This window comes from Panthera tigris, chromosome D3 (genome assembly GCF_018350195.1).
Source record: "Panthera tigris isolate Pti1 chromosome D3, P.tigris_Pti1_mat1.1, whole genome shotgun sequence".
Classification (NCBI taxonomy): Eukaryota; Metazoa; Chordata; class Mammalia; order Carnivora; family Felidae; genus Panthera; species Panthera tigris.
Window position 1 is genome coordinate 44,224,715 of NC_056671.1, and position 17,934 is coordinate 44,242,648.

Sequence of the window (17,934 nt, forward strand, 5' to 3'; positions counted from 1 at the left end):
TATGTAAGCTACCCAAGTGTCCCTCCATAGATGAATCAGTAAGGAAGATGTATTTGTATATAATGGCATATTACTCAGCCATTAAAAAGGAGGTCTTGCTTTTGCAACAGCATGGATGGACCTGGGTATATGATGCTAAGTGAAGTAAGTCAGAGAAACAAATACTGTATGATTTCACTCATGTAGAATTTAAGAATAGATGAACATGTGTATTTACATATGCATAAAATACATATGGAACAGTGAGGGAGGGAGGTTGCCTCTCAGGGGACATTTGGCATTATCTGGAGACATTTCAGACTATCACACTGGAAAGTGCTGCTGGCATATAGTGAGTAAAAGAGAAGCCAAGGATGCTGCTAAAATATCCTATAAGAACAGAACAGCCCCCCTAACAGAATTATCCAGTGGTGCCGAGGTGGAGAACCCCTGCTCTAGACACATAGAACATTGGTTTTACCATTGGTTACCACAGGGGAAGGGGAGATTTTTCACTTTACACTCTTAACTTTTGGATCTGATAACTCAAAACTTGAGTTTATTTTTGAACTCAAATAAGATGAAAATTATAATGAGCAGTTGTGACAGGTTACTTACCTATATGTTGGTTCTCAGATGTGTCAGCTTAGAGGACATAATCAGAAAACGATGATAGGCTCTTCGTAATTTCAATCCCTGAACCTAAGATGCACTTCTGCCTTTTTTTCTGAAGGTGCTACCCTGTGTGTCATCTGCCAAGACAGAAGCTCCTTACGCCAAACAATTGTCCGCTTAGAGCTGGAGGATGAGTGGCAGTTCCGCCTCCGAGACGAGTTTCAAACTGCTAACAGCAGTGATGACAAGCCCCTCTACTTTCTTACTGGCCGCCACGTATGACCTTTCAGAGACACCAAAAATAGCAAAGGGATGCCTAGGTGGGTTGGGGCAGAAACATTTATTTGGGATTTTTTTTTCCTTTAAAGTACAATCACTGTGGAGCAAAGTGCAACATATTTGTTCTCCAAAGAAATCTGCCCCTCCAACCCCAATCTGAGGCAGGTCTCTGAGGTATCACTCTCTTTCAGTTCCACTTTTGGGACCTTCAATTCAGGTTAACTCCACCCTAGGCAGTTATGCAATTACTTAAGACATGGTCTGCCATGGGAGCCTGAGGAGGGTGTACTTTGGAGAAATAACGTGGAGTTTGCATTGTTTTTTCTACTATACCGTGTTAGGGGGAAAACGGACTCTCAGCATTAGCTAGCCTGAATGTGTTACATGAGACTCACACCACTGGTGTGGAATTAAATGAAGATTAACGTTTGAGGCCTGAACCCTCAGTTTCTCTTCAGATCTGTACTTTGGTACAGTACTACTCAGGGGTCTGAAATGATAGAATGTAGAAGATATTTGTATTTTAAAAAAAAAAGTAGCTTTGTCTTTCTCTGTGCAGTGTTAGTTTAAGATTTATAATCTTATATGTATTGAAACTTTTGGCAAAATTTCCACACGAGTTAAAAGTTTACTATTTAAACTGAACAAACAAATCAGTAAATGCAGAGCAGGCACTGTATGCATTTATGCAGCTTCTCCTTGCTGAAATTCCTTTGGTTTTTTTCATTCTTTAAAAACCTTTCCAGTCTCTAAGCACACTATGTCTATGAGAATATGGAACAGAGTTTAAACTTGTACAAGGAGAACCTAATTCAGTAGTTGAGCCAATTAAGAAGCTTTCAGCAGTCACCCCATACCCACCCTGTTTGGTTGGGATTAAGCAGTTGGCACCAGCAAAGCTAAATGTCAGGCTCTGGTTCTGTGTGGAATGGAACTAGTTTGTTTCTTTTCATGGCCTCAAGCAAAGCTTCCTTTAATAAAAAATACACTGAATAAATATCAGCTACCTTATATAGACAACAACACAAAAACTGCTGAAATGGGAAACAGAGCCATAGAAAGACCACTGTTTTAATCTTACCAGTGATTCTTTTGTGAGGAGTAAGAAAGATTCCATTAAAAGTCTCTGACTCACTAAAATTGGTAGGGGGTGTTTTTTTCAGTACCAACAGTGTAAGTTTCTCACCATGTATTTTAATGAAACCCAGACTTTTAGAAAATGTTCTAGAACAAATGAAGTCCTTTGGAAGTTTGTGCTTACTCTAGTTATCATTCAACAATTTGACATTTTTCTCATGAGCCCACACATACCACTTAAAATGGCCATTTTTACTTGAAGTCTTACTTATGGCCTGAAACTACTGAGAGGTGGCTGACTCAGCCTGCATTTACTTAGAACAAATAACGTTAACTGACCAGCTTTATTAGCTTGTGATAACAAGGAGTTTACAGTAGTGAAAAAATGGAATGTACTAATCTGAAAATGGTTTGCAGATCTCTTGGTTTTAATATAGCTTACGATGCTTTAAATGTATTTTGAAATGAACAATTCCTTTAAACCCCATTTTAAATTCTCCCTCAACAAGGATCTGCCTTATGTATACTTCAAAAATACTCATAATTTCAGTACAGAATTTTTGGTAAAGAGGTACGTTTTGAAGCAGGTTGATTTAGATATGAATGTATTTCAATTGTTCCTGTTTTGTTGAAAGGGCCTAATGCAGAGGATATCAAGAAACCCACTGTGCAATATTCCAATATTTATAGGGCAAATAAAATACTTGAAATAATCCCAAAACACTTGTAACTGGGGCAGATGGCCTCTCAGGGTTTCTTCTGGCTTTATGGCTTCAAAGTCTTTATAAAGCGTGTTTTTTTAAAGTAGTAACCTTAGATGCAGGTACTCCATATTAGGGCTGTACTCTGAAAAATCAAATGATTGTGATCTCTTAAATACTATTAAACCCTGTGGAAGAAAAATGCCAGAACAAAGCCAAAGACCATCACCCCAAAGATGGAGAACTCAAACTGACCTGCCTATTCTTCTCAATGCCTATCTTACTAAGGTTTGGATCTTTTAAAATCATCTTATCCGTATAATTCCTTAGAGAATGTTAGGTCCTTCTCCTTTAAGGATAAAATTGCACAAGCACAGGACACCATGATTTGTTAATACATACCTTGGTGTGTTCAGCTTCAAGCCTTGCCATCCTTTAAAACATTGTGGTATGAATGTGTTTGCTAGGCCTGCATAATAATTGATCTATAGACCTGTTGAACCTTGCCATGTATGACAGTTCACACAGGTTAATACTGAATGTAAACTAAAATTAGAATAAGAATTGTTGTATTCAATTATTTTGGCTGTAATTTATGCAACTGCTTTTTGTGATTCTTAGAAAAGGAAGCACCTGTGTTACCTTATTACTGTAAAATTTTCTTAACCAAAATTTGGTGAATTACACTAGTCGGTCTACCTCACATTTTGTTTATGATTCTAAATTGTCTTTAAGTTGTGTCTACCGTATGTTGTCTTTTCATTTAATTTGGTGAATGTATTAAAATTCTCTCCCATCCCCTTAAACAGGAAGTGTTTTCTTTACCCTGATTTTCTGGTATGTCCAAAAAAGACTGGAAGTCCACAGATCACAGGCTGGATGACTCTAAGATTCAACTATTCTCACCTAACAGTTCAAGAAAGTGTTAAATAAATACTTGTTGAGTGGAAAAGCTGTAGCTTATACAAAGAAGATGTACACACATATAAAGTATACACACATCATGCCCATTTGCAGAGTTCCATATTATGGATGACAGACCTTACAAATGATGACTATTAAAGAGGCATTAGAAATATTCATAGTATAACCCCAATCTTTTATAGATGGCAACTGTATTCATTTTGGTGTCCTTAGAAACAGAACTTTGGGTTGCTAGAACTGTGTAGTATGACATGAGGTGTTCATCTCCATTTCCAAACTACCTAAAGAATAACTTTGTTATTTCAGAAAAATGGCTTTCAGTTCTATTAAGAGTGCTAGCATAGTAGACTTTGCTACAGAACCATGAAAACTCTCTTCTAGGAGTGTCTGGGTGGCTCAGTTAAGTGGCCGACTCTTGATTTTGGCTCATGAACTCACAGTTCATAAGATCGAGTCCTGGGTCGGGCTCTGCACTGACAGTGTGGAGCCTGCTTGGGATTCTCTCCCGCCGCCCCCCCCCCCCCCCCCCCCCGGCCTTCCCCTGCTCCTGCTTGCACACACTCTCTCAAGCTTTAAAACAAAACAAAAACACTCTTCTAGGCCAAGGACCCCTGGCTGTTACCTCAGGAGAGACGATAATAAACATTTGAGTGTGGTGACAGATTTGGGAGTAAGCAGAAACTGCCAGAGATCCACTACATACTCCAAAGCAGCTGCTCCATTGGAAAGACTTAAAGCTGTGGATCTGATTGCTATTCCTTTGGATTCAACTACCTAAAGCTGGAATAACTTTCAGTTTATTCCAGGGAACAAATATCCCTTAGGCCTCTCTTTAGCCATGGAAACTGGCCCTTAAGCTTTCTCCAGGTCTAGGAGAATTCTGCCCTAGCACTGAAACCCTGGTTTCACTGAAAGAAACCATCACTAAAGATATTTCAGTAAGGGCCTCTGAGGCCAAGGGTTAAAGCCATTCATTCACACAATAAATTCCTTCTGCTCTTAACTTTCAAGTGCTGAGCTAAGGAAAGCATCTACTTCAGTGACTATGACAAAAGATGAAATAAGTTCTAAGAAAAAAAGCAAGTTGTTTTCTGACCACTTCTTTGTTCTGTAAGTAGTCCAGTGTATTTTATTTTTACTAGAATGGTATGGCAGGAGGAGGGGTTATTATAAGACAGTTATCTTCCCTTTATCTGCCCAAAGGCCCAAGAGCCATGAGAATAGGTTGAAGACATACATATGTCTACCTTCCATAAATCAAATCAGCAACTGTAACTCCTGGTGACATATGGTTAGGCAGGTCTCTATCTGTGTTCCTATCCAGACACCCTAGCTGGGCAGCCACGCAATGTAAGCAAGAACAATTAAAATATCAATGCATGTCTATTATACTTACTGTCCTTAAGATAGTCATACTTCACCCAATGGTAAAATACTGATTTTTTAATAATTCTTGTAAAATAAAAACACTGCACGTCCTTGTAAACAAGGGCATAACCCATAAAACCTTGTGGTTCCTGTCTATACTTGTAGTTTCTAGAACATCTATACAGCAGGTATTTTTATAATGAACCAACAACTACTCAAGGGCAGCTGACAAATTCATAGGCATCTTTAGATCATCACAATTACAGAATCAACTTATTTTGAAGTTTGACTGTGGCCATTAGTGGATACTCACAGTGTCCATTACTGCCTCCACCACTCTGAAAAGACCACTCTTCTTTTTCTAGTGTCACTCTTTAGCCTTCAATTGTGATATGACAGTGCTGACCATTCCTGATTCTTGAAACTCTTCCTTTGGTTTCTACCACTCTCTTCTGATCCTCGGACCTCTTCCCAGGTACTCTTCTTCAAGACTCTTAAATGATGGTATTCCTCACAACTCTCTCCTACCATGTCATTTTACAAACCTCAGGGTGGGGACATCTCCTCTAAACCTCTGAATAATTATTAAATTTCCTTAGTTCAAACTTCTCTCAAACTCTAGATCAACATATCCAATTATATACCAAACAGGTATCTCCCCTTGGAGATTCTGCAACCACGTCAAAATCTTTACCAAAATTGAGCTCATCCTTCCTAGTCCAATTCTCCCAGTAATTCTCCAGTATTCCCTTCTGAGCCAATCCATCTATTCAGTTACTCAAAATTCCAAATTACCCTAAATTCTTTGCCATGATCCTTCTCTGGCCAGTTATCAACTCTTTCGATTCTTCCATTTTGTCTCCTCAAAGTTTATCTGTTTCCTCATCTTCATCAACACATCATAACTTTAGTTCAGTGTTTCAACATTTTTCACCCAGACTCCTATAAAGCAGTCTCTTAATCTCTAAATTCCAGATTCTTCACTTGAGTTGTCATGACAATTAAAAAAATAATGCAGCACTATATTAAAGGTGTGACACATAGCAAACACTCAAAAGTTAGATGTTACTAATGCTATTCTTACAGAAACACCTAGATTGTAAAAGTTATTTGAGGGGCTGTTTCTTCAATATAAACATGAAAACAGTCTTCCTAGTAATTGTAACATTTAAACCAACCAATAGATATATATTCTCTACTTCCAAGTCCCCTAGAAAACACCAACTCTGGCTCCCCAAAGCAGCATACCATGTTTCTATGCAAACTGGATCTGTATTATGAGATTAACAGTTAATAGAGCATCTATACTATACACGAAAATTGCATGCTCTTTTTAAAAAGTTACAGTCCCTGTCAGGCAAATGATGACACCAGGGGTGACTGTAAGAGTTTAAAGTTCAAAGGCAAGGGAGTGTCAAGTGAGACCATTATGATGAGTCAAAGGGAAATATTTACACCCCTACAAAGAACAGTACAGAGCCTTATACCACTCTATAAATGTGAAAAGCATACATCTATAGGGGGATAAAATACACACCTGATAATTTAAAGCTCTAAATTTCAGCTGGTTTTTAATGAAGATATGATTATCATTTCAGCTCATAAAAATAATCTATGTTAGACCATAGTGGTGCTTCATTCTTGGGCTATGGCTCTTTCTTCAAAAGATCAGAATATTTCCATGTTAGGATTTTGCTTTTTGAAGACCAAGTTCAGAATTGTTACTGACATACTGATCCTTTGGCAAAATGGTGAAACTTTTAAGAAGCCACTATTTTAATTCTATTTTAAGGTATCAAATTTAACTCCCTGAAAAAGCACAAATGACAACACACTGTCATCACATTTATCACTTAGAAAAAGCTATCAAGTATTTTATTATTTTATTCTACATTATATACAAGGTCATAAAAGGCCACAGCAGTTTTTCAACATATAAACCCTTTAAAGTAGAGGGCACTATGAAGGATAGACAAGTATCAAAATGAAGTCCAGTAACGCAGGCATATACTCAGTGTAGTATTTCTGAGGAATAACAAAGCAGATACCAAGTCATCCATAGTTAGCTTACAACTATTCCACAGGTTTTTATAAAACCTCTTTGGGATCTGTTACTAGCCTAAGTGTACCCAATTAACATTTATTTTAAGAAATAAAACCAGAATGAAAGAATAATAAACTTTAGAGGGTATTTTCTAATTCTAGTCACTACAATAAAGCTCTCCAAGAAGGAAAGCCTCTATTCTATACCACCTTCCACTTCCTCCTGCATCAAGAATAGGAAAGAAAGAAATGGAAGAAAATGCTCAATATTCCAAATTATTCCTGCTTATTTGGAACTTTGCTTTTTTGCAGGGGTTCCTTCAAAATGTATTTCAGACCCTTTAACAATTAGCTTTGAATTCCTAAATAGGCAATATTGCACCCTCTTGAATAGTAACTCAAAAACATTGTTTTCCGCTCTGTAAAAATACAATCTTTAAAACTATAACTGGTATCAGCAGATCAATATAAAAAAATACAGTACCAAGCTACACTGGTATATTTCCATATTAAGAACTTCAAAATATACTTATCACTGAGACCATAGTCCTTGCATTAGTTTTCAGTCCACTATGAACAATTATCTGCTGCATGTAAACATGTCTAAATAACTATAGATAAAATACATCAATCATAAATTTCTGTAAAAGATAATAAAATATCTTCTTTAAAAAACAAAACAATAATAAGCTATTACTGCATTGTTTCCAATTTTATGAAAATGGAACAACCTTATGGTTGTTGCCAGTCCTGAGTTCATTGTAATAAAAATGGCCCTAGTTCCTGGTTAAAGTCAGCAACCAATCCATTCTCTTCAGTAGATGTCTTCTAGTACTGCAAGCAAGAGGCAAGAATTTGTTTTAAGTGTTATTTTGTCCATTAATAAAATTATATACCAGAAACTGACCAGTGCCACAGTACTGTGTTGCAAAGAGTTTTCCATCAGGAGTGGGATCTGAGAAAGCAATTTCTTCTTTACTCAAATATGAGCCATATATAAAGTTACTCCTATTAAAAAAAAAAGGGGGGGGTGTGAAAGGGTAAAAAAAAAAAATTACTATTTTTATCATTAAAATTGGAAAAACCTGTCAAATACAATTTGACCAGAAAGACTTTTCAGGTAATGTTTATGTTCTAAAAATCATTGAAAATAACTGTTCACATAGATTATTAATAATGTGAGGTAAAAAAATTTTTAGGATGGGAATGCAAGCTAGTGCAGCCACTGTGGAAAACAGTATGGAGGTTCCTCTAAAAATAGAACTACCCCATGACCCAGCAATTGCACTACTAGGCATTTATCTATGGGATACAGGTGTGCTGTTTTGAAGGGACACATGCACCCCTATGTATACAGCAGCACTATCAACAATAGCCAAAGTATGGAAAGAGCCCAAATGTCCATCGATGGATGAATGGATAAAGAAGAGGTGGTATCTATATACAATGGAGTATTACTCAGCAGTCAAAAAGAATGAAATCTTGTCATTTGCAACTACATGGATGGAACTGGAGGGTATTATACTAAGTGAAATTAGAGAAAGACAAAAATCACATGACTTCACTCATATGAGGACTTTAAGAGACAAAACAGATGAACATAAGGGAAGGGAAACAAAAATAATATAAAAACAGGGAGGGGGACAAAACAGAAGAGGCTCATAAATATGGAGAACTGACAGAGGGTTACAGCAAGGGGTGTGGGGGGGGGGGAGGATGGGCTAAATGGGTAAGGGGCACTAAGGAATCTACTCCTGAAATCATTGTTGCCCTATATGCTAACTGATTTGGATGTAAATTTTAAAATTAAATTAAAAAAATTTTTTTTAGGAAAGCAACAACGGTTTTAAAACATTTACTCAACACCTTTTCATGATAAAAACACTCAACAAATCAGAGTAGAAGGAACTTTCTCAACCTGATAAAGAGCATCAGAGAACATTAAAGTTAATGTGAAGACTGGAAAGTGTCCCCCAGAGATCAGGAACAAGTTAAGGCTATCTGTGTTTGCACCTCTTCCATTCAATAGTGTACTTAACTGCAGGCTCTAGTCAGGGCAAGTAGACAAGGAAAAGAAACTAAAAAGCAGATCAGGAAGGAAGAAGTAAAAAACTCTCTTTTTGGACACTTTTGGATGATCTTATATATACAAAAATCCTAAGGAATTCACACACAAAAAATATTAGATCTAATTAAAAAGGGAGTTCTGCAAGGTTGCAGGATACAAGATCAAGATTAAAAAATTAATTGGGGGTGCGCCTGGGTGGCTCAGTCAGTTGAGCGTCTGACTTCGGCTCAGGTCATGATCTCATGGCTCGTGATTTCAAGCCCCACATCAGGCTCTGTGCTGACAGCTCGGAACCTGGAGCCTGCTTCTGATTCTGTGTTTCCCTCTCTCTCTGCCCCTCCCCTGATCGATCTCTCTCTCTCTCTCTCTCTCTCTCTCTCTCTCTCTCTCAAAAATAAGTAAACATTAATAAAATTAAAAAAATTAATTGGGGCACCTGGGTGGCTCAGTCCGTTAAATATCTGACCTCAGCTCAGGTCATGATCTTGTAGTTTCTGAGTTTGAGCCCCTCTTCGGGCTCTGTGCTGACTGCTCAGAGACTGGAGCCTGCTTCAGATTCTATGTCTCCCTCTCTGCCCCTCCCCTGCTTGTGCTCTGTCTCAAAAAATGAATAAACATTAAAAAAATTTTTTTAATTAATTAGATTTCTATATACCTGAAATTAACTATCTCAGGAGTAAGTTTAACAAAAGAAGTGTAAAACCTGGAAACTTAAATAAAGAGAAAGATAACCCGTGTTTATGAATCAGATCTATGGCTGCTTTCGCAGAAATTAACAAACTGGTGTCCTAAAACTCATATGGAAATGGAAAAGTCATTGAATAGTCAAAAGAATCTTAAAAAAGAACAAAACTGAAGAAGTCACACTTCCATATTTTGCAACATACTACAAAGCTACAGAATTGAAAACAGTGTGCTACTGGCATAAGAACAGATCAATGGAATAGAACTGAAGACTCCAGATATAAAACCCTGACAATCAATGATTTCAGACATGGGTGCAGAGACCATTTGATGGAAAAGACCAGTCTGTTTAACAAATGGTGCTGGGACAACTGGATATCCATATTAAAAAAAAAAAAAAAATGAGTTTGGGGGCTCCTGGGTGCCTCAGGTAAGCATCCAACTTCAGCTCAGGTCATGATCTCACAGTTCCATGAGATCGAACCCCATGTCGAGCTCTGTGCAGACAGCTCAGAACCTGGGGCCTGCTCCAGATTCTATGTCTCCCTCTTTCTGTGCCTCTCCCCTGCTCATGCTCTCAAAAATAAACGTTAAAAAAAATTAAAAAAAAAAGAAAAATGAGGTTGGATCTCATCTCACATCATACACAAAAATTAACTTAAAATGAATCAAAGACCTAAATGTAAGAACTAAAATAATGAACTCTTAGAAGAAAATATAGGTATAGATCTTTGTGGCCTTGCATTAGGAAATGGCTTCTTAGGACACCAAAAACACAAATGACAATAGAAAAAGATATATAATTTGGAGTTCAAAATTAAAGACTTTTGTGCTTCAAAGCACATAAAAAAGATGAAAAGACAGCTATGAAATGGTGGAAAATACCTGCATGTCCATCAACTGGGATGAAGAGATAAAGAAGATGTGGTATATATACACAATGGAACATTACTTAGCTATTAAATGAACGAAATCTTGCCATTTGCAACAATGTGGATGGAGCTAGAGTGTACTGTGCTGAATGAAATAAGTCAGTCAGAGAAAGACAAATACCGTATGATTTCACTCATATGTGGAATTTAAGAAACAAAACAGAAAAATATGGGGGGGGGGATGGGAGGAGGGAGAGAAAGAAAAACAAACCATAAGAGACTCTTAAACATGGCGAACAAACTGAGGGTTGATGGAGGGAGGAGGGTGGGGGATGGGCTAGTGGGTGATGGGTATTAAGAAGAGCACTTGTTATGATGAGCACTGGATATTATATGTAAATGATGAATCACTGAATTCTCCTGAAACCAATACTACACTATATGTTAACTAAAATTTAAATAAAAATTTGAAAAAAAAAAATTTGGAGATCATATATCTGATAAGGGACTTGTCTCCAGAATATATAAAGAACTATTATAATTTAATAAGAAAAAGAAAAACAATGGACACAGGATCTGAATAGGCATTTCTCTAAAAAATATATATAAATGGCCAATAAGCACATGAAAAGATGGTGAACATCATTAGTCATTAGGAAAATGTAAATCAAAACCAAAACAAAATACCATTCCACACTCATTAGGATAGCTAAAATTATGACAGGTGTTGGTGAGGATATCGAGCCTGTTATGTGGCTGGAGGGACTGTAAAATAGTGTAGCTGCTTTGATAAATAAACAGGTTGGCAGCTCCTCAAAATGTTACAGAAACAGTTACCATATGGCCTAACAATTCTACTCCTAGGTATATACCAAGAGAAATAAAAATGTGCAAACCAATTACCAAGAAATAAAAACACACAAAAATTTGTACATGAATGTTCATAGATTATTCATAGCAGCCAGAAAGTATAACCAACCCAATGTCCATCAACTGATAACTGGATAAATGAAATGTGGTGGTATATGCATACAATGGGGTATTATTTGGCAATAAAAAAAGGGATGAAGCACACAGATACATGCTACAACATGGATGAACCTTGAAAACATGCTAAGTAGAATAAACCAGTCACAAAAGGTCATATATTATAGGAATCCATTTATATGAAATGTTCAGAATAGGCAAATTCATTCAGATAGAAAAGTACATTAGTGATTGTAAGAAGGTGGGGGAGAGAGAAATGGGGAGTGATTTCTAACAGGTGTGGGTTGTGGGGGGACAGTGATGGAAATGTTCTGGAATTGGAAAGTAATGATGGCTGCACAGCCTTCTGAATATACTAAAACCCACTGACTGTATAGATGAATTTTATGCTATGTAATCCCAGCTCAATACGGCTGTTTTTAACAAAAAAAAATTTTTTTTATTAGCCAGGATACAGACTATCAGAATTTTCACACTGTAATCTTAAAGGAGGGGCATGGCGCCCGGGTGGCTCAGTTGGTTAAGCATCTGACTTCGGCTTTGCGCTGATGGTGAAGAGCCTGCTTGGGATTCTCTCTCTCTCTCTGTCTCTCTGTCTCTCTCTCTCTCTGCCCCTCCCCCACTTGTGCTCGCTCTTGCTCTAAGTGAATAAACTTAAAAAAAAATTAAAGATAAATAAAACTGCTTTTCATTTAAAAAAACAAAGGAAGGGCAATGCCCTCATATTTAGGACTAGTATTTCAGCAGCTGCATTTTCCAGGTTTAGTTTTTAAAGAGCTAGAAATATACCTGCCTGCACTCATCATGAAAAGTGTGGGTAGACCTGAGCCCTCCTGGATCATTATTCACAATAAAATAAGGGGGAAGAGACCAGAAACACATTAAGGCTCTAAGATTTCTAGAGCCTTATGACCTCACAATGATGAATTACTTTGAAAGCTATACCTACAGTAATCGCAGACAGGGATTTTAGGAATAAACAAAAACAAGAGACTGACATGAAAACCTCATCTGCACGATTAATTTGAACTTCCATTAATCTGTTAGCAAGGGTACTTTAAAAGAACAACAACAAAAAAACATGCAATTTATCTGAGTCTTTTCCTCTATACCTTTAATTTAAAATCAAGCAATAAAAGCAAAAAGAAAAACTAATAAGAGACTTAAATAATTTACAAATAATATTCTTAAATTGAGACAAATTTTCCTAAAAGCTAAATTCCCAAAAAACTTCCCACACTGATCTGATATTCTTTAAAATTCTCTGATATTGAACACAGTTTGAAATAAGTGGGTTATTTTGCCCTAATATAGTTACAAGTAAGCTAAAATGGTTTAACAGTATTTAACTGATAGTGCTTTCTCCACCCTCAGATTAACTTCACATAAAAAACACAGATCCATTATGTTGACAATATTACACAAATTTTAAATTAAGAAGATAAAGATTATACATTTAAGATTAATTAAATGCCAATCTTTATACTAAAAATCTGCTGAAATCTTAGAACAACAGAAAATGACTTGAAGAATTACATTCAAGTTACCTTAGGCATTCAATCATGCGAGAGGCAATTTTCTTCCGACGCATCATGCTGAATACCCATATCCGACTGATCCCACAGATTGCAGGCTCTGGCAATGTTGAGCAGCACCAGGCTTTTTGCCTTTCAAATCTGACTTTTTCTTCTTCTGACCTGATAACTGGAAGTTTCTCTTCTATAACTCTGTAGCCCTAATATATCAAAATTAGAGGAAAAAATTTTAAAGTAAGAAAATTATCAGTTGTCTAGTACTAACCTTAGTGAGGAGGTCACTACATGTGTCTGGCTTCTTAAACTATGGGAGTCACGTATATTTTCACTCCCGCTTTAGCAGGAAATAGACCTGAATCTCCATTCCATTCTAATTCACTTACTAGTTATGTCACCATGAGAGAGGTAACTAATTAAGATTTGAGATCCTCATCTATAAACTAGAGATATTTTTCACCTCTTTCAGAAAACTGTTGAGAAATTAAATAAGGTAATACATACAAAATACCTTGCCATCATGGCTGGCCCATAATGGCAACTGAATGTTATTTTTTTCCTCTATTACCCACATTCCAAGGACCAGCAAAGCACATGTGAAGAACTCAGCAGTCATAACAACTGTCTGTGTGATTGCTGCCACAGTTTTAGGGTTCACAGCTATGCAAGAACTAGGAATAGGAATAGCAGAAGAATCAAGAGTTTTAAAAGCTGCTTTCCCCACACTCCTGTCACTTTAAAAAAAAACCACCAAAGTGCTTTAAAAAGCATGATGTCTCCTCTACCAGTCTAGTTGGACAACAACCAGCCTTCTGATGGGACATGGTACAAAACTTAAAACAATCAGACAATACAGTGAAGAATTAACAACAAACAGCCATTACATAACTATCTTCTAAACACTGCAAAAATCATTTGTGGAAGTAGGCAGAACAGAAATGAAAAAAATACAAGGGTTTGCACTATGTAAAATTAACTCAATTTCAATATGGCAAACTTGCAAGCCATTTCATATCAAATTTATATCCCCAAATCACCTTATCAGCTATTCATTTAAATCAATTTTGTTAAAATAGACAAGATTCATAAAGCTATACAATTTAAGGCTGAAATTTTTTAACATATAGAAATTAGTCCATGAAGACTTGTTTTGACTTTGTTTCGTTAGAAAACTTTATGATAAAATATACATTTGCAGGCAACTATTTATATACTAAAAGATACCAACTGAACAAAAGTCAAATCCAATGTGCACTGAATTCATGAACAAGAGCTCAGCTGAAAAAAGCCAATTTAAATAAGGTATGCCTTCTTTGAGCATAAACAGAATCTTCTGTTCTCCTAAGTTGGTCTATTAGTACATAACTTACCCAATGTGAGCATATACCTTTTATTGTGATTCTTATTTAGTTTTTGTACAATTTGGCTCCTAAATACAAACCAAATTCTTACCTAGCACTCAACCAAAGAAGTGGTGATCTATTCTGGGGATGGGCAACTTTTTATAAAGAAAGGCTTTGTAGCCCACCTGACTTCTGCTGCAACTATTCAACTCAGTCTTTGTAGTGGAAAACCAGCCACAGACAATATGTAAGCAAAAGGATATCACTATTTTACAGTAAGATTTTATTTACAAAAACAGGCTGGGTTTTGTCCTCAGGCAACAGTTTGCCAACCTTTGCTTCATTCCAGTACTAAAGCGACTGAGGCATACATTACATTAGTCTCCAACATGGAAACTTCCTACACAAAATTTTACAGTGCTTTCCATTTATAAAATTTTTATTTTATATACTAACTTGAGAAACTAATTCTCACGCAAGATACAATTCCACTTAATAAAAAATTACAGGAAATCTGACATTCACATGCTTCCTTACATCAAATGTTGATAAATTTACCAGGATTATGTTATTCAAGTTTACAAAGTAAACCCTTTAGCCACCAAACGACATATGAACACTCTTTAAAAGTCACTTACCCACTGGATATGTTCCGCAATTAGGCAACCAACTACTTTTTTGTCATTAGAGATAAACAGAAGTGTTTTAGTTCTGGAATAGCACATTAGTGGAGCCTGTTGGAAACCTAAATCATTATCAACCATCTCTCTAATCTCGTCAACCTGCCAAATAAAGAACAGTATTTTTTGTAACAAAAGAAGCAATGTATAGATGTAAAAATATACTATTACAGTTCAGTAAGTTGAGTATATTATTCGAAGCAGGACATTGTTTAAAGAGTTCTTTGGGGGGCACCTGGGTGGCTCAGTTGGCTCTAGGGATCAAGCCCCATGTTAGGCTCTGCACTGAGCAAGAGAACCTACTTAAGATATTCTCTCTCTCTCAGTTCCTACTCTCTCTAAAAATAAAAAAAAATTTAAATTAAAAAAATTGGAATGATAATGCTGACCTACTGACCTGTTTTTCAAGGCCTGCGGAACAATGTGCAAAATTAGGTAAAAAATGGACAGTAATGCCAAGACCAGCAGTCTAAAGAACAAAAACAGTGAGAGTTTCTACAACGGACAATAAGAACATTAAAGCGTCCCATTAGAAGCATCACGGGTTTGAGAACTGGAGAGAGCTTCACTGGAATCTTAGCCAGGCAAGCCACTTTTCTTTCCAAGCCTTAATTAGTACTCTCATCAGTAAAATGGAAGTGAGAGGAAAGAAACACATGTTTATTCCTTATCAACCATTGACCAGATATTATCTTACTTAAATCCAACATCTCTTCAAAGTCTATGGTTCCTCACTTTACATGTGCAAGGAAGAAAATTCAAAGGTAACTTTCTCATGTCAGATACTGGACATCTAGAAAACCAAGGAGCAGAGATTTGAATCCTTAAATACTAATATGACATCAAACCATGCTTCTTGTAGTTTACCTCCTAGAACTGTGGTCAAGGTCAAATACAAGCTCTAGCTCTTGTAGGCACTAAAAGGTTTTTGTAAGTACTCAAACATTACTTCTTTCCCCAGTTAAAAAAAAAAAAAAAACAATGCAAGAGGCACCTGCGTGGCTCATTTGGTTAAGCACCTGACTCTTAATTTCTTAGATCATGATGTCACAGTTTATGGGATTGAGCCCCAGGTTGGCTCTGCACTGACAGCATGGAGCCTGCTTCGGATTCTCTCTCTCTGCCCTTTCCCTGCTCAGGCTCTCTCAAAAATAAATAAACACTTAGCAAATGCAAATAATCAGTCCAACAAATACTCATTTGTGTTACTAAGTTTAAAATGAAAATAACCCCTAAGAGCATTAAGTCTTCATACCTCTGACATGTAGAATACCATGTAATAAACCTTTATTCAGGGATGAAAACTCAAGTCCTTTTAATCCTAGAACAGGAGCCCATAATACAACTCATATTTCAGTTCCTAAAGGCAAATGACTCACAATTCCTTAGATTTTCATTTTTAACCCATTATGGGATATTAACTAGTAACATACTGCATTGTTACTAAGATTCTGTCCTGAGAAACTAAAACGAGGATGTTCATATTTACTTAATATTCTTAGTTAAGAAAAGTCCAAATGCCACATGTGGTGGTGTAGCAACTGTTCATTTCCAAACGGTAATGGCTGGAATTCCAAAAACTACATAATTTACATTTAGTCAATCACTAATCCAATATTAACTAACAAATATTTGTTTTTATGACAAGGATCAATGTTTCAAATATAAGACAGGGGGCATAGTTATGTGTCATTCTAAATGCTATTGTCTATATTATTAGGCAGTGGTGTAGTATGGGGGCTTATTTGGTTATCTGAGATTGTCCCATCATAGATAATACAGGGTTATCTGAAGTCAAAAACAGTAAGATAAAGTAGAATGTTAGCTATATTTTCAAATGATAGGGTTAAAATGTTTCTTTCAACCTCCCTTTCAAGTGAAGTTATCCTAAATTAAAAAAAAAAAATTGTTTTTAATAGGTATTTATTTTTGAGAGAGAGAGAGAGAGACAGAGTGTGAGCAGGGGAGGGACAGAGAGAGGGAGACAGAGACTCCAAAGCAGGCTCCAGGCTCTGTGTGGTCAGCGAAGAGCCTGATGTGGGGTTCAAACTCACAAACCGTGAGACCATGACCTGAGCCGAAGTCAGACGCTTAACCAACTGAGCTATTGGTTAAGTTATCCTAAATTTAAAGAGGTCCAATTGTTAATCTAAAAATAAGCATAAATAAATCATTTTTCTTGCATTTTCTAGACATTCTGGACATAGCTCAGTGAAATTAAGATTTACATATAGACAACTTGACCCATTGCTGTACATTACAAGGTACTTCTGAAAACGCATGTGGAAATTGGAAAAAAAAAAAAAAAAAAAAAAAGATACTTGATGTAATAGAATGATTCCAGACTTCATTATCTCTCTGGTTTATTTCTCCAAACCTTCAAAGTATGGAACTCTAAGTTGGAGTAAAACCTGGTTCACACTAGATAAGAGGATCTTTTTAAGTTTTCTACATTATAACTATAAATCAGAATATATCTTTTTTTCTCTTAACATTATATGATTACCTCATGCTTAATCTCAGAATTACTACTATTATATCCTCTTCTGCAATAAGCTTTTATTTAAAAATTTACTCTCAGGGTGCCTGGGTGGTTTGGTCAGTAAAGCATCTGACTCTTGATTTTGGCTCATATCATGATCTCACAGTTCATGAGGTCGAGACCCACATTGGGCTCCACGCTGACAGCACAGAGCCTGCTTGGGATTCTCTCCCTCCTTTTCTCTCTCTCTGCCCCTCCCCTGCTCGCTCTCTCTCCCTCAAAATAAATAAACTTCAAAAA

General features: G+C 36.5%; 2 protein-coding genes across 10 annotated transcripts in view; one reads left to right on the plus strand and one right to left on the minus strand.

Annotated features, from left to right (window-relative positions):
• Positions 1-3,457, plus strand: part of GREB1L (GREB1 like retinoic acid receptor coactivator) — a 175,488-nt gene extending 172,031 nt beyond the window's left edge. For all 5 annotated transcript variants that reach the window (XM_042962687.1, XM_042962690.1, XM_042962688.1 and 2 more), the window contains one exon: positions 713-3,457. In XM_042962687.1, the coding sequence (XP_042818621.1) occupies positions 713-876 (164 nt within the window). In that variant the 3' untranslated portion in view covers positions 877-3,457. The remainder of the gene's footprint in view (positions 1-712) is intronic.
• ESCO1 (establishment of sister chromatid cohesion N-acetyltransferase 1) overlaps positions 796-17,934 on the minus strand; it is an 80,879-nt gene continuing 63,740 nt past the window's right edge. Inside the window, exons 11-14 of one of the 5 annotated variants that reach the window (XM_042962695.1) lie at positions 15,111-15,254; positions 13,145-13,332; positions 7,894-7,994; positions 796-877 (exon numbers count right to left, since the gene is read on the minus strand). In XM_042962695.1, coding sequence (XP_042818629.1) covers positions 849-877; positions 7,894-7,994; positions 13,145-13,332; positions 15,111-15,254 — 462 coding nt within the window. In that variant the 3' untranslated portion in view covers positions 796-848. Of the gene's footprint in view, positions 911-5,003; positions 6,753-6,788; positions 7,995-13,144; positions 13,333-15,110; positions 15,255-17,934 lie in introns of those variants that run through there. The other 4 variants (XM_042962693.1, XM_042962696.1, XM_042962694.1 and 1 more) reach the window with 4 other exon arrangements.